The following is a 15,240-nucleotide window of genomic DNA, read 5'->3' on the forward strand; positions in this document are numbered from 1 at the left end:
TTAGTGTAATTATTTATCGCATCCCAAATCTAAAGTTTTTGGATCCACCACTGCTTGTATCCGTGCGCGGCTAAAATCCCTATTTGCGGGTCTTCCACTTTCTATATCCAAAGTTCAGCTGAAAAGGATGAATATCTTCCCTTTTCATTTATGTGACTAAGAAAACAAATGAGATTGCTACCGCATATAAAGGTTTATTTCATCACATGATCGATGGTAGGGCATATTCAAATTAAAAAAAAGGTAGTCAACGTTGAGTAATCAATATGGTAAATTATGTTTCAATTTTTGCCCAATATTTGTACAGAATAAATTAATATAATTAAAAGATAGAACTTGTGATAAATAAATTTATGTATCGCTTACTGTACATCAGAACTCAACTTATGTGATAAAATTCATAATATTAATATTAATCGTCTTACTAACATATAAATATTCACAGCCACACCTCTCTTAATAATTCTCCAATTTTTCAATTCTACGTGGCAAAATGTGAAACCGCGAGCCAATTTCCTGCCAAAAATCACACACATGTTATCACTATAAACACTGCCCTCCAAAATCTTCATTTATTTAATTATTTCACACAGAAACCTAAAACGAAGCCGAAAGAGAGAGATCCAAGGCGAATGGTGTAGTGTATGTTTAATCAGTAAGCTTGACTACTGTGTAGCAGAGCACATTGATTCACTTCGAAGATGGAGGTGCCATTGCCTCTGCAGAGGTCTCTCAGCTGCGGAATTGCGTCGTCACGGAGTACACATATCAGGATCAAGCCCTTCCTCGGAATTTTGCCTAATGGAACCACACAAGTAATCGTTTCCTTGCTATTTCCACGAACTTAATTCCTCAATGACCGTGCATCTGCGTTTACGTGTTGCCGATTGCACCTCTCGATTATTCAATTCTTCAGGAACCTGCGCGAGTGTTGTTTGTGAATTGGTCGCTGTTGATTTTTCTCTGTGTATATATGCATTTTACTTTTTTCGGTACTGTTTTATGTTGTATTTTAAATTCTGTTGTGTTTTTGTTTCTCGAAGTGGTGATATGCATTACATTTGTCACCTTATCCTCTGGCATGGACATGCTCCAAAGCATTTCGTGATTGGTTCGAACTTCGAATGCTGTGTTTTGAACTTTATACGTATATGAATATGAAGTACTCTATGTTGAATACTTGTATGTAAGTAACATTGCTGGGGTTTGGAAGTTTTTCTTATATGGTAAAGCTTTTCATCGCGCAGTCTTTTGGGTGGAGAACTGGTCATATGGCAGCCAAGGTCACATATCAGATTAATGCGAGTGCGGGTTGGTTGTTTGAAAAATATGCTACACATTATTTTTCTATGTAATGTATAACCGGATTTACAATATCTGTACTCATGCAGACTTTTCAAGAAGGCGGCCAAGGAAAAGTTCCACGCCAAGCTCTAAGGATTCTACACCAAGGGGTTTTGGGCCCAGAACACAGGTCCCTACGAGTACACAGAAAAAGGATCGGAAGAACAGTGAAGAAAAGGAAGGTCCGGGTACTTCTTCACAAAAGGAGATTGGGAGCTTGAGTGCTGACACTCCAGACGTGAAAATTAGGTCTGGCGAGGAAGAGACAACCAACATTAGTCTAGTACCAGAAGTAGATGAGGACGGTGATGGTGTAAGTAATGATGAACATGATGTTGTTGGTCTAGAGTTTCCATCAACGCATGAAGCATTTTCTGTCAGCAAAGTAAGTCAATTCAAAGAGAGTGTCCAAATTCCTGATGTTAATAAGCATGTTATTGAATCCAAAGATGAAGGAATATCCAACAGTGAGGTCAGTAGCATTGCAGGTAGATTACAGAATGTAAGTATGATGCTAGGTATTATAAAGGGTAAAGAACCTTGATTGACTAACAACATCAAGCTTAATGATTTGCAGGAAAAATTGGCAGCAACTGGAGGTGTTGATGACAGTTATACTTCAATCAGTGAGCTTAAGAGAAAGGAAGATGAATTTTTAAAGCTAAAGTTGGAAAGTGAAGAGAGTCTACGTAAAGAGACAATAAACAAGCTTGCTGATGCTAATTTCAGAAAAGGAAATAAATTGTTTTACTACCCAGAACTGGTAAAACCTGATCAACATATAGAGATATTTTTCAATAGGAGCTTCTCCACTTTGAAAAATGAACCAGTTGTTATGATCATGGGAGCCTTTAATGACTGGAAATGGAAATCATTTGGGATGAAGTTGAGCAAAAGCCATCTCAAAGGTGATTGGTGGTCTTGCCAGTTGTATGTTCCCAAGGAAGCATACAAAATTGATTTTGTGTTCTATAATGGGCAAGATGTCTATGAAAACAATGACGAACAAGATTTCTGCATAGCTGTGGAGGGTGGAATGGATGTGTTCGACTTTGATAATTTTTTGCTCGAAGAGAAAATGCGTGAACAGGAGGATTTATTGAGACAAAAAGCTGAAAGGGAAAGACAAGAAGAAGAACAGAGATATATAGAAGCAGAAAAAGCAGCAATTGAAGCTGATCGAGCACAAGCCAAAGAGGAAACTGCTAAGACAAGAGGGATGATGCAAGTGGTGATGAAGAAGGCTCTCATATCAGATGATGATGTCTGGTACAAAGAGCCTAAGCCTTGGAATGTGGAAGGCAGTGGTATGGTCAGGTTATATTACAACAGGAGCTCAGGTCCACTTTCTCATGCTAAAGACCTATGGATCCATGGAGGGTATAATAATTGGAAAGATGGGCTGTCCATTGTTTCAAAGCTCATCAAATCCGGGAAAGATGGGGACTGGTGGTTTGCTGATGGTATGCAGTTAATTACCTCCAAATATTAGTCTTATAATGTGCTTGGTTTGTGTATATAGTGAATCAGCATAATATGTTGTGATCTCAAAAGTTCTTTGCATAGGATTAGGATCTAAAAATATGTTCATTATTATCCATGGCTGGGGGTTGGTTGAATTAGGGGATGATGTCCTGGTACTAGATAGTGACTACCCTACTTAGATTTTGGCATATTTCAGTTTACTTTGGTTCCTGGTATCATCAAAATGGAATCCTTGTTTTCAAGTAGATATGGTTATTGGCTCGGTTTGGCAAGTCCCAGTGCAATGAATTGACATTGACAATAAGATGTTGGATGAAGGCTAGCTATGTGGAGTGTGGACAGACTGGGATAAAATTCAAATAGCATTGTAATGTACAACATCTAGGTTCCTGTCCTGAAAAACTGATATGAATTGCATTTCTATAATAATCCTGTGCATTATCCTTTAGTTTTTGCCATCTGCGAAATACCATGATCTTCTGTTTGGATAAACATTATGAGTTGTCAATGGAGTGGTCTTGGGAGGAGTTCTCACGACCGTTCTGGGGGTGTGCTTGCATTATCCTTAGAAATACTTCCTATTGATGTGGTGAAACTGCATCTTCAAAAATAAACACAGCCAGTTTCCTATCACTTTCTGGTTGTTTACATCTTGTAGCTAGATATATAAGTTCTGGGAACGAGGAGATCATTCATGTCATCTGTCATTATTATTTTCTCTTTCTCCTATTGGAAAACTATTATGCAATTTCTTTCTGGTAACTTTACATTCTTATATAAACATCACAGTTAGTAGGACGAAGACTCATGGTAGGCATTTGTGTCAAAGTATCTATACATTTCAGCAGGCTTATTCCAATTAACTATAAATTTAGAGACGTTTGCTTCAACACCTTCTTTAAATAGTGTTGTAGTTCTTCACATTCTGCACTTTCTCTTTTTGTTTGCCTATAAATTTTTCCCATCCACCATATGGTGTCTGCAGTTGTTGTACCTGATAGAGCCCTTGTCTTGGACTGGGTTCTTGCTGATGGTCCACCTCAGCAAGCAGTTGTTTACGACAACAATAACATGCAAGATTTTCATGCTATTGTCCCTAAATCCATTGCCGAGGAACTATATTGGGCTGAGGAAGAGCAGATACTTTTCAGAAGACTTCAGACTGAAAGACGATCCAGAGAAGCAGCAATACGAGCTAAGGTTGTTTTGGGAAGCATTATAAGGAATCGCGTTTGTTATTATCTTATAATGCTTTATGCTTTCTAGTTTCCTCTGGTAGAAAATTGCTCTTTTGGTCTCCAAAGTATAGTAACTTTCTGCTTCTCACTGTTCTCCAATAATTTTTTTCTTTTATGTTATCTTCCATGTACAGGCTGAAAAAACTGCACGTCTGAAAGCAGAAACAAAGGAAAAAACTCTGAGAACATATTTGTTGTCTCAGAAACATATAGTCTACACCGACCCCCTTGATGTCCGTGCTGGAAGCACGGTGAATTTGTTTTATAATCCCGCCAACACAGTTCTGAATGGAAAATCTGAAGTCTGGCTCAGATGTTCATTCAATCGCTGGACGCATCGCATGGGCCCGTTGCCACCTCAAAAAATGATTCCTGCTGAAAATAGTTCACATCTTAAAGCATCTGGTGAGATTGAGCATTATAGTGGGGTTTTCAATTATTTGCATCTGTGTTTACCTGATGATGACATCTTTCATTAGCACTGTTCAGTTTTGGAATGTTGAATTCAAAACAAATACTAACCTAACACTTTTCATAAGTGTATTGTATCTATGTAGGAACTCTTAGCCTCACCTGGCACGTGCATTATAAAATTAAAATTCTATTCCTACTTTGAACTTTGAAAGGCATTGTATGGCATTATGTTCAGGGTCACAACAGTAAATCCACGGAAATGCTGTATTGGAAGTCCTATGTCAGTTATGTTTGAAGATATCTCATTTTCTCCGTACCTTCTCTTTCCATCTTTGACAGTCAAGGTTCCGTTGGATGCATATATGATAGACTTTGTTTTCTCCGAAAGAGAAGATGGTGGGATTTTTGACAACAAGAATGGTATGGACTATCACATACCTGTACTTGGAGGAGTTGTGAAAGAGCCTCCAATGCACATTGTACATATATCTGTTGAAATGGCACCGATTGCAAAGGTAATTAGTTTTAACAGATCAACCTCCTGTCATTGGCATTGAAAGCGCGCTCTTGAACTATAGAAATAATTTTTATGTTTTGTTTGTTTGTGACATTTTCTTCTTTGCCATCTGCTGTTTACAAATTACAATTGACATATTTGTCTTGTGGAACTCGTACCTGTTGATTTTGATCATATTGGTCTAGAAGTCCATTAAATTGTCATCCTGAAAGAAGAAGCTTCAGAACTCTTGGAATAAAATAATTATTGAATAAGGGCTTTTACTATGTACTTACTTGATTTGCCAGAAGATATTTTCTCAAACTCAATATTAGTGTTTATCAAGTTGCAGATTTGATGATTTAATGTCAGAAGATATCTTTGTTCCCACTTAGTATGATTTAACAATGGTCTATATCCTTGTTACTGAAAAATTTGAACCACAAATGTATATTGTTTGGTAATGTTATTATTTACAAATTACAAGATAAGTCAATCCTGTTTAGAGAGACTAGCGGACTGAGGTCTGATACAGGGATCAACCTGTTACCACCAACTGCTTTTTTGATTTGCAATTGCCATTTTTCTGGAAGTGAGGGATGTTATTTCCTTTTTCCCATTGAACAAAGAAAACAGCTTGGTCTATGTAATTTTGTCATTGTAAGCTATGGTCTCTATGAGTTTTCTCGTGTTTGCTTATTCTACTCCATACAGGTAGGGGGTCTTGGTGACGTTGTAACAAGTCTTTCACGAGCGGTCCAGGATATGAACCACAATGTGGAAATCATTCTCCCAAAGTATGATTGTCTGAATCTCAGCCATGTAAGTTTCAACATGTTTCTTTTTCTTGCATTATGTATTACTCCAAAATCTCCTGGCATTTCTCATAATGTATTTGAAGTATAGTTTGAGCTGCTTCGCTTTAATTTGCTTTGATGTAATTTCTATGGAATTGAGTATTTTTATAAATTATGTATGCACGGACCATTGTAAGAAGTATTCCCTCAGTTACATATTCCAAACTTTATTTACGTTAGTGTGAAGTGTGATATCAGAAAGCACAGATTCAAAGCTTTGAAAATTAGGTATCTATGAGCTTCATAGGGCTCTGTGGTTCTGCGAATTTGGTTTTACTTATTTTATCTGTTAAATAAAATTTTGAATTTTGTATTGATGAAACCTACATGTAATTCAATAGGTGAAGGATTTGCAGTTCCACAAGAGCTATTCTTGGGGTGGCACTGAAATTAAAGTCTGGTCCGGGAAGGTAGAAGGCATTTCTGTTTATTTTTTGGAACCTCAGAATGGGTAATTTCTAGTGCTCCCTTTCTACATTTGGCATAGAACCACCAATGGATGTTTTCGACCTACTGAAAACTTTTATTTGGCTGTTAATATTATAGATGTCTTTTTAATTTTTTGACCTTTCATCTAACTGAGATAAATATTATGACTAGTGAGGGTTAGTGAAGGTTAATGGTATAGCAGTTCTCTTTCATTATACTGTATATACTCTCATATTGAGTTCTTTTTAACAGATAGATAATAGGTTACTTATAACATATCAACTAATTCCTTATGTTAACGGCCTTAAGTCTCTGTCTGAATTGCTTGCTATTATTTATGTCTCTGTCTGAATTGCTTGCTATTACTTATATGAACAATTATTATCCTCATGCCCATGTTTTCAGGCATAACTCATGATAGTGCATATCTATTTGTTTCATAAGTAATGTGCATCTCTTTATAATTTTATGTTCCCTAACAGATATTTTCTATTTCTTGCAACTCAAAGTAGATACTTCTGAAAACTTGAGAGTCTATACTTGAGTCGTCTTCGGTGCTTCTGGAATCTAAATTAATTTGAGGTTTTTCTTTTTATTGAGCTTATCTGCCTTCATATAGGCGCATCAAAGGAAGAATAACATAATAGATTTAAGTATTATGTGATGTATAATGCTTGAACTTAGATTTCAGTTTGGTAGTAACAAGGGCACCTCCTAACCTGTATGACTTATATATGCAGTTTACATGTATCCATTTAGCAGCCTATGTGTAATTATATTTCAGTTTCTAGTGTGCCTAAAAGGACTTGGTATTATTGTGTAACTTTATTTTGGCATATGATTATCAGTTTCTTGACGCACCTTCTCCCCAGAAAGCAATGTATACAATTCTGACAAGTTAATCTAATGCGTGCTACACCTCCAGATTATTTTGGGTTGGCTGCATCTATGGACGTGGTAATGATGGGGATAGATTTGGATTCTTTTGCAATGCAGCTCTAGAGTTTCTTCTGCAAAGTGGATCCCATCCAGTAAGCTTACTGCTCAAACTATCAATTCCAGCTGTCTAATTTATCTAATGCTGTAACTTTGGGGACCAAGAAATCTGATCTTGATGACTATGATGAGATATACTGCAACCTATACTAATAAGAGCTTATGGATTGTTTTATTGATGAGAACTTCTTTTCTGAGGCTTTGATTTCTCCCTTGATGCTTTCTTATATTATTTGCAATTTTAATTTAGCCATATGTATCTAGAACCTCTTACAGTTAGCTAGCTGCATATTATATGCAATGGATGTGCAAATCGTGGCACAATTTTGTCTTGATCTTTTTTCATCTCTGACTCTTTGTTTTATACCATATGTTTCTTGAGCTCTATAATCAAACTCTTCTTTTTTTTGTTTAATGCATTGCACCAGTGCTTTTCTATCTTGTTGAGAAGAACTAATGAAGTTAAATGACAATGCAGAAATTATTTTGTCAAACTTTGATTTCCTGTATCTATGGTGGTTGCAGTTATTATTGTTTCTCTTGCAAACTGATAAAAAAGGTTTTGCTGTTGATACCAGGATATAATTCATTGTCACGATTGGTCTAGTGCCCCAGTTGCATGGCTGTTCAAAGAACAGTACATGCATTATGGCCTCAGTAAAGCTCGCATTGTTTTTACCATACACAACCTTGAATTTGGAGCTGAATTGATTGGGAAAGCCATGGCTTCCGCAGACAAGGCTACAACTGTAAGTTTCTGAGGGCCTTCGGTGAAGAAACATTTCCACACAAGGCTTAATAAGTTTTGCTTAAGGACTATAAACTTACCAAGTAAAGCAGATTGTTGGGCTTTTTTAATCTTGTATGTGCCTTTTGCATTTTCCTGCAGGTGTCACCAACTTATTCCCGGGAAGTTTCTGGGAATCCTGTAATTGCTCCTTATCTCTACAAGTTTCATGGTATCCTAAATGGAATTGACCCAGACATATGGGATCCTTATAATGATAAGTTCCTTCCTGTAAGTAAATTACTTCCTACTATACTTACCTTTAGAAGGATAAAAATTGCTTGTTTACCTCTTTGCAAGTTGGGTATTTTTGGATGCATGAATTGGAAAGACATAGCTGTCTTGCTTCAACTGTGGATTACGGATAAGGGAACTGGGTTGTTGGGGGGGGGGGGATGGTAGTGGTTGTGTTTGATATGCTGCTTCATATGCCTTGTGCAAGCCATCACCATTGTGGGATAAGAGGTGCACGCCATAGCTTAAATATAGAGATTTCTGTACAATGTCTTTGCATTGTTTATCTTCTTAGAAAGTATGTCGTCAAATGAAAGTTGAATTTGAGACCTGAAATCTGGTTGATGATGTGTTTAGATAGAAATCATAGAATTACTATTCTTAGATGGTATGCCTGAATAGTATTGGGATGTAACTGAGATAGGTGAGTAATATGTTTACAATCAGGAAGTATAAGTTCATAAACTACTTACACTATTAGTTCTATGATGACCCTTGTTGTGCAAGTGGAGTGCCTGAAGGACACATGTTTTTGTTAATGTCTGTTGGTATACATATTGACGTCGTTAATCAAATATAGAAGTCTACATCTAAGTGCAGTTTCATGTTAAGCAGATGTTTTCTTTTTCTGATGCAAATGCCATGCATGCCTTTACAGGTTTCTTATACTTCAGAAAATGTTGTCGAAGGCAAACAAGCTGCCAAAGAAGCTTTGCAGGAAAGACTTGGGCTGAAAAAGGCTGATCTGCCCATGGTAGGAATCATTACTCGACTGACTCACCAGAAAGGGATCCACCTCATCAAGCATGCAATCTGGCGGACCCTTGAACGCAATGGACAAGTTTGTCTTACCTCTCTCTTTATTTAATCCTGCAACTGTTACTTAGAATAACTAATACACTTTCCATGTTTCCTAACGCTTTAACATTAGTTTGATGAGGGACATGACAGTGTTGATTGACTAACTGCTATTTTACCTTTAATGATTCGGTATTTGTGTAGTGTAGACCTGCATCTGTGAATGAATGGTTCATTTGAAGAAAATTATGAATCAACTATCAAGACAATCTTTGTTTGATAACTTTCTATTTCCTGATGAGCATTTTTTATAGGTGGTCCTGCTGGGTTCAGCTCCTGATCCTAGGATTCAGAATGATTTTGTTAATTTGGCTAATCAACTGCATTCTTCACATACTGATCGTGCACGCCTATGTCTGACATATGATGAGCCTCTCTCACACTTGGTACTGTCTCATGGAATTCAGCTGTTTCACCTATGTACCACCTTAATTTTGATTCTTACTTATCATGCAGATATATGCTGGTGCTGATTTTATTCTTGTCCCTTCTATTTTTGAACCTTGTGGACTAACTCAACTCACAGCCATGAGATACGGCTCAGTCCCTGTTGTGCGCAAAACTGGAGGTGATAAAGTGGAATCTGATTGTCCTTTCTTGTACTATAACCATATGAAGTGGAATTTCACTTTCAATGTTTTGCTGATATACTTTTTGAATAGTTTTTCTTTTCGTGATGTGTTAGACCCCCACATGCTGAAGTCAAATATCGAACTCTTCTTACCTATGCTCATCCCTGGAAACTACATCTGTTATCTAGAGTAATTTAGGGGTTATTTGGCTAATTGTGTATATCAGTTAAATGTCTTCCTCAACCAAAAAATTCTCAATAACCTGCTTTCACTCCCCCTTACAAGCAGTTATTCAAGTTCATCGCCTACCTACTTATTACTGTCCAACTAAAAGGTTAAAGATAGTAATATCTCATAACTTCCATTCTTTTGTGGAAAATAAAGCTGTGCATATTCTTGCAGCACATTGTTAATATGCTCAATATATTCTGAGTTTTTTTTATTCTGTTTGAGAGCCTCAAACTCTGACTTTTATCCCTGCAGGACTCTATGATACTGTTTATGATGTTGACCATGATGTAGATAGGGCACAAGAACAAGGCCTTCAACCAAATGGATTTAATTTTGATGGAGCAGATGCAGGAGGTGTTGATTATGCTTTAAATAGGTATAATAGCTATAATCTTTGGAGACTTTGCTTGTGTCTTGCCTTCTATGTCCATCCCCACAATAATAGAAGAAAATAGAACCCTTAAATGGTAGTGGAAATAATGAATATCGTCCATTTGAATCTCTTCCCACACCTCAAACTTTGTCCAAATCTCTCTGCTTAGCAGTTCAGATAGGATTCTATAGCCCATCATCTGCACATTCTCAGCCCACCCATTTTTCTGTTAGAGCATATCCGACCATTTATACCAAATTCAAACCCATTTTAGTATAAATGTCATAGTGATTTTACTCCAACCATTTACACCAAACTCAACTTAAAAGAATATTCTATATCCACTTACTTTTATACTCGCAAAATCTGAAAAGTAATTTGGGTTTACTTTGGTGTAAACCCAAAAATGGGTATATCTTGTTTAAAAAACCCAAAATGGGATAAGTTTGCAGTTCTTTAGGAGCTATTTTTCAACTCTATTTTGGGTAATAGAATACAATTGGAGATGGTCTTAGCGAGAATGCTCACATAATATTTAATGTTGCAGAGCAATATCTGCGTGGTACGACAAGAGGGAGTGGTTCTATGCATTGTGCAAGTGTGTTATGGAGCAAGATTGGTCCTGGAACCGGCCTGCTCTTGATTACTTGGAGCTCTACAACGCAGCACGCAAGTGAGAAAAGTTCAAGACAACGTTGTGTACAGGTTCAGTCGCTAGTTCCATATCTGTTTATTATTCTGGAGCAAAATATGACGTAATCGTAAAAACAATACCGTTTCCAATAATTTCACACCTTGTATCCATCATGTTGACAATAATGGAATCCCCTGGAGTTTTCGGCAATCCTGGTAAAGCCCACTTGTCTGGTGATTTGTGAGGATTGCAACAAATGTTGAGGTTGAGGGCTTAGCAGCATTAGTCAATAGGGGGCCTAAACACCACATAAATTGCTTTGGTATAGGACGTTATCCAACCTGGAAACAAACTTTGTAGTTGAAAATGATAGTTTAGTGACTAAAAAAGCATATTTAGTGGAACCAAATACCCACTGTCTATTCCTCACCAAATTTATCTATCTCGTTTTGGACGATTTCGGGGTGATGATCTGATTGCATGACTTGGACACCACTTTGTATAATATGCTCATCTATGTACCAATCACTGCTAGATTATTGAGGTACTTCAAATATTTTCACATTTTAACTGCATCTGAATTTGTTCATTTTCATTGTTGGACATCTCAATTGAATTTACCAATGGAGGGTGTGGGTGAAGAAGGGATTAAAGTTTAATATAATGTCACAATTAAATCGGAGGTGAGCAATGTTTTAAAAACCGGACCGGTCGGCGAACCGGCAAAGCTACTGGTTCATGGTTCAACCGGTCGAACCGTTTTACTGTTGCAAATGCACATAATTAAGTATACAATATACAAAACATATTAAATTTACATATAATTAATAATATATCAAAAATATTAACTTTATATCTTAGTTGTAATATAAATATTAAAATTTAGTAGTAAATGACTAAATTTCATAAATATTTTTGTTGGTAAATAAAAATAAATATATGATTCATTAGTTATTGTAGATAAAAAAATTTAATATTTTATTTATAAATAGATAAATTTCATTGTAACTTTAAAAAAAAAGTGTATTGAACAAAATAATATTATACTATTAAGTAATAATTAAACATGAATAATTAGTTATTTTATGTAAAAATATTAATATCAATGGTTAGTGTATATAAATTAAATATATAGTACAAGAAAAGTATTAATATTAAGTAATAATAAATTATATTTACATATAAAATATATTAAATTTATGTGTAATTACAAACTCATATATTGTAAAAATCTAGTGATTATTAAAACATAATTAAAAAATATATTATAATTAACAATTTCTTAAAATAATATAAAATCAAAATGAATTATTATTTTATGTGGATTAAAAATATCATTTTTAGTGTATAAGAATAATTAATGTTGGAGTGGTAAAGGTGTTGGTATATAGAGAAGAGGTCATGGGTTCAAGTCTTGCCAACAACAAATTTTGAAAAAGTATTTTCTAAAGTAAAAAACCGTTTTCCGGTTCACGGTTGAACCGGTTTGACCGGCTAGTTTCGCCGGTCAGCAGCAGTTTAACATGTTGGCGGTTTCTAGGGGTGAACCGGACCGGACTGTCTATCGGTTCACGGTTGAACTGGCCAGTCCGATTTTTAAAATATTGGAGGTGAGGGATTTTAAAGATTGTTATAAAGATTGTTACTCTCTCCGTCCACTAATGTTGTTCATATTTGATTTGACGTGGGTTTTAAAAAAAATTAAATGAAAAATCTAGTGGAATGTCGGTCCAACTTCTATGTATTAATTTTATAATAAATTTTAAGAGGATATATAATGGGTTAGTAGAAAATATGGTCTACTTACACGAATGGAAAAAAGGACAAAGTGGAAAATATTTTATGGATGAACCAAAATAATAAAGATGGACAAGATTCGGCAGATGGAGGGAAAGTTAATTTGGTTTTATCATACACTGATTCAAACTAAATGTGGACAGGATTCGGTGGATGGAATAGTATTATTTAATTTAGTCCAAATGTAAAATTATCTTAACAAATAAACTATTTTAATTCTCTGAATATAATACACAATCAAATGGAGTATTTAAATTGGACAGTCGTGAGATTCGCTTAGATGTTATTTTGAACAATGACATGTCAAGCCACCAAATTAATAATGTATATTTTTGTAAACTCTTCCTCAGCCCCAACTCTCACATAAAAATAAAATAAAATTTTTAATCTCTAATTTGCATAAATTATATGATATGGAATTGTAATGATGTAGATCTAATCAGCTGAAGTTACATGCACAAAATGAATTGGATGTCTGATTGTATTCTACATGGCAAAATAATTTGTTGTAGAAAGCAATGTTTGGAAAAGCATACACCACATATTAGACTCCAAACACCAATATATCTCCAACATGAATACATTACCACTATGCTCCGAGCTCTCTCTCTACATATATATTTCTGACATACAATCAATAGAAACATATGGATTACCCCACTTAGGCCATCCACAACGCTGTTCCTATACCGTTCCTAAACCGTTCCTTAAATTACTATTTGAGGGCCCCACTGTACTATTTTACTCCATTCCTTAACTAAGGAACGGAACCTGCAACCCTCCGTTCCTTAACCGTTCCTTAACCGTTCCTTAAATTACTATTCATTCAATTTCATTTTTTATTTTTATTTCCAACTCAATTCAATTAAAACAAACACGATTTATTAAATAACAAACACACTTTATTAAAAAACACACAACATTAAAAAAAATTACAACTAAAACTTAAAAAAATAAAAACCACACAATTAAAATCCTAAAAAAATAAAAAACACACAATAAAAAACACACAATTAAACGTGGGAAAATTAAAAAACTACTCCGCCGGCGAATCATCCTCCGGAGGCGGTCGAGGTTTAGGGGGAGTCGGAAGGTCAAGTTGTGCTGCCATAGCAACAATTCCGTTCCACCAGGCCGTGAATTGGGCGTACGAGAAGCGGGAAGTGTCCGCCATTGTGGCGGTCATGTACGCCACCATAAGTGTGTCCGAGCGTCCCCGCGAGCCCGATCCCGAGGCCGACTGGCTTGATTCGCCTCGGCCCTTCCTCGCTCTAGCCGCCTTCGCCTCCTTCGTCCCTTGCGGCCGACGGCGCCCAACGCTGGATCCCCCGTATTCGCCGGGCGTTGGATCCCCCGTACCCCCAAACACCTGCGGTTCACCCTCGCCGGCCTCACCGGTGTCACCAGACGAGTAGTTGCCGGTCGCCGTGTGCTTCGTGCGCTTTGAGGTTGAGCCCGAGCTCGAGCGGACACCGCCGGCCCACCTTTCCTCGTCCTTGACGAGCTGCCAAATATCAACATATTTGAACTGTACACCGGTGTCCTGGTAGAAGACGCGCAAAGCCGCCCTCAGAATGTCGGCGCCCGAAGCTCCGCTTTGGTAGTTCGCCGCTTCGGCCGTGTAGATGCCGCAAAATTTTTTGACCTGTAGGTCGACTCGGCCAAAGTGAGCACGGAGCATTGTATATTTGCGCTTCCGGGCCCCTTTCGGCTTAGTCTGGTGGTAGACATCACGGACCTTTTCCCAGAAGCACTTGGCGGCTTGTTGATTCCCGACGATGGGATCGTACGAGACGGTGAGCCAGGCGGTGTACACCGCCTTTGTTTCTTCGTTGGTGTAGGGATGCCGGCCCAGATCCTCCGGTTCCTCCTCCTCCTCCTCCTCGGGTGCCTCAGACGCAGCCCTGGAGCTTCCACCGCCTCGCCCTCCTCCCTGGGTGGGTTCAACGGGGATATCCTCCCGAATCTGGGACAAACTCTGGGAAAGCCGCGAGCCGGAGGGTCGAGCGTAGGCATCCACATCGAAAGTGGGTGGTTGGTACCCACCCGGCGTCGCCGACCCCTGGGTGCCCGGCGTCGACGACCCAGAACCACCAAGTGTGTTGTACATGGTCTCCCAATCGCCGAACGCGTTGAGATCCCACCCACCGGCGCCGCCACCACCGTAATTGCCGTCGCCGGACATTTTGTGAAGAGATTGAATATGAAAATTGGAGAGGAATTGATGTTGATGTAGGAAGAATAGATGTGTAGTTGTGTGAAATGAAGATGAAATTAGGTGTATTTATAGAATAAGAAAATAAAAAAAAAATTAAAAAAAAATGTTAAACGGATATAAAAAACGGTCATATGACCGTTTACACATTTTTTAATTTTTTTTTTTTTACAAAATTCGAATTTTTTAAAAAAAAATGATTTATTGCGTCATAATTAACGACGCCCACTCGCGGGTCGGCGAGTGGGCGTCACGCACGACGCAGGGGCGGCCACGTCTC

The 15,240-nt window shown here is 37.4% G+C and overlaps 1 protein-coding gene across 4 annotated transcripts; it reads left to right on the top strand.

Moving 5' to 3' along the window:
* The first annotated feature begins 564 nt into the window (after positions 1-564).
* Positions 565-11,518, top strand: LOC121777169 (soluble starch synthase 3, chloroplastic/amyloplastic-like). 4 transcript variants are annotated; one of them, XM_042174324.1, is made up of 17 exons: positions 565-815; positions 1,248-1,311; positions 1,392-1,846; positions 1,922-2,807; positions 3,815-4,029; positions 4,202-4,472; positions 4,821-4,996; positions 5,692-5,799; positions 6,176-6,285; positions 7,189-7,294; positions 7,838-8,008; positions 8,149-8,277; positions 8,939-9,121; positions 9,393-9,524; positions 9,595-9,706; positions 10,194-10,317; positions 10,862-11,518. In XM_042174324.1, the coding sequence occupies exons 1-17, from the start codon at positions 702-704 to the stop codon at positions 10,989-10,991; spliced, it is 3,486 nt and encodes a 1,161-aa protein (XP_042030258.1). In that variant the 5' UTR covers positions 565-701; the 3' UTR covers positions 10,992-11,518. The 4 variants fall into 4 exon arrangements, with proteins under 4 accessions (XP_042030258.1, XP_042030260.1, XP_042030259.1 ...); XM_042174326.1 differs by having other exon boundaries at positions 1,392-1,816; XM_042174325.1 differs by having other exon boundaries at positions 1,248-1,305.
* Positions 11,519-15,240: the final 3,722 nt, after the last annotated feature.

This window comes from Salvia splendens, chromosome 18 (assembly GCF_004379255.2).
Source record: "Salvia splendens isolate huo1 chromosome 18, SspV2, whole genome shotgun sequence".
Taxonomy (NCBI): domain Eukaryota; kingdom Viridiplantae; phylum Streptophyta; class Magnoliopsida; order Lamiales; family Lamiaceae; genus Salvia; species Salvia splendens.

What these genes read in the sequence shown, in the direction of transcription:
- LOC121777169 (XM_042174324.1), top strand. Translation starts at nt 702, where the DNA reads ATGGAGGTGCCATTGCCTCTGCAGAGGTCTCTCAGCTGCGGAATTGCG. An exon ending in TGCAAAGTGGATCCCATCCA is followed by an intron (nt 7,295 to 7,837) that starts GTAAGCTTACTG and finishes TGTTGATACCAG; the next exon opens with GATATAATTCATTGTCACGA. An exon ending in CCGCAGACAAGGCTACAACT is followed by an intron (nt 8,009 to 8,148) that starts GTAAGTTTCTGA and finishes ATTTTCCTGCAG; the next exon opens with GTGTCACCAACTTATTCCCG.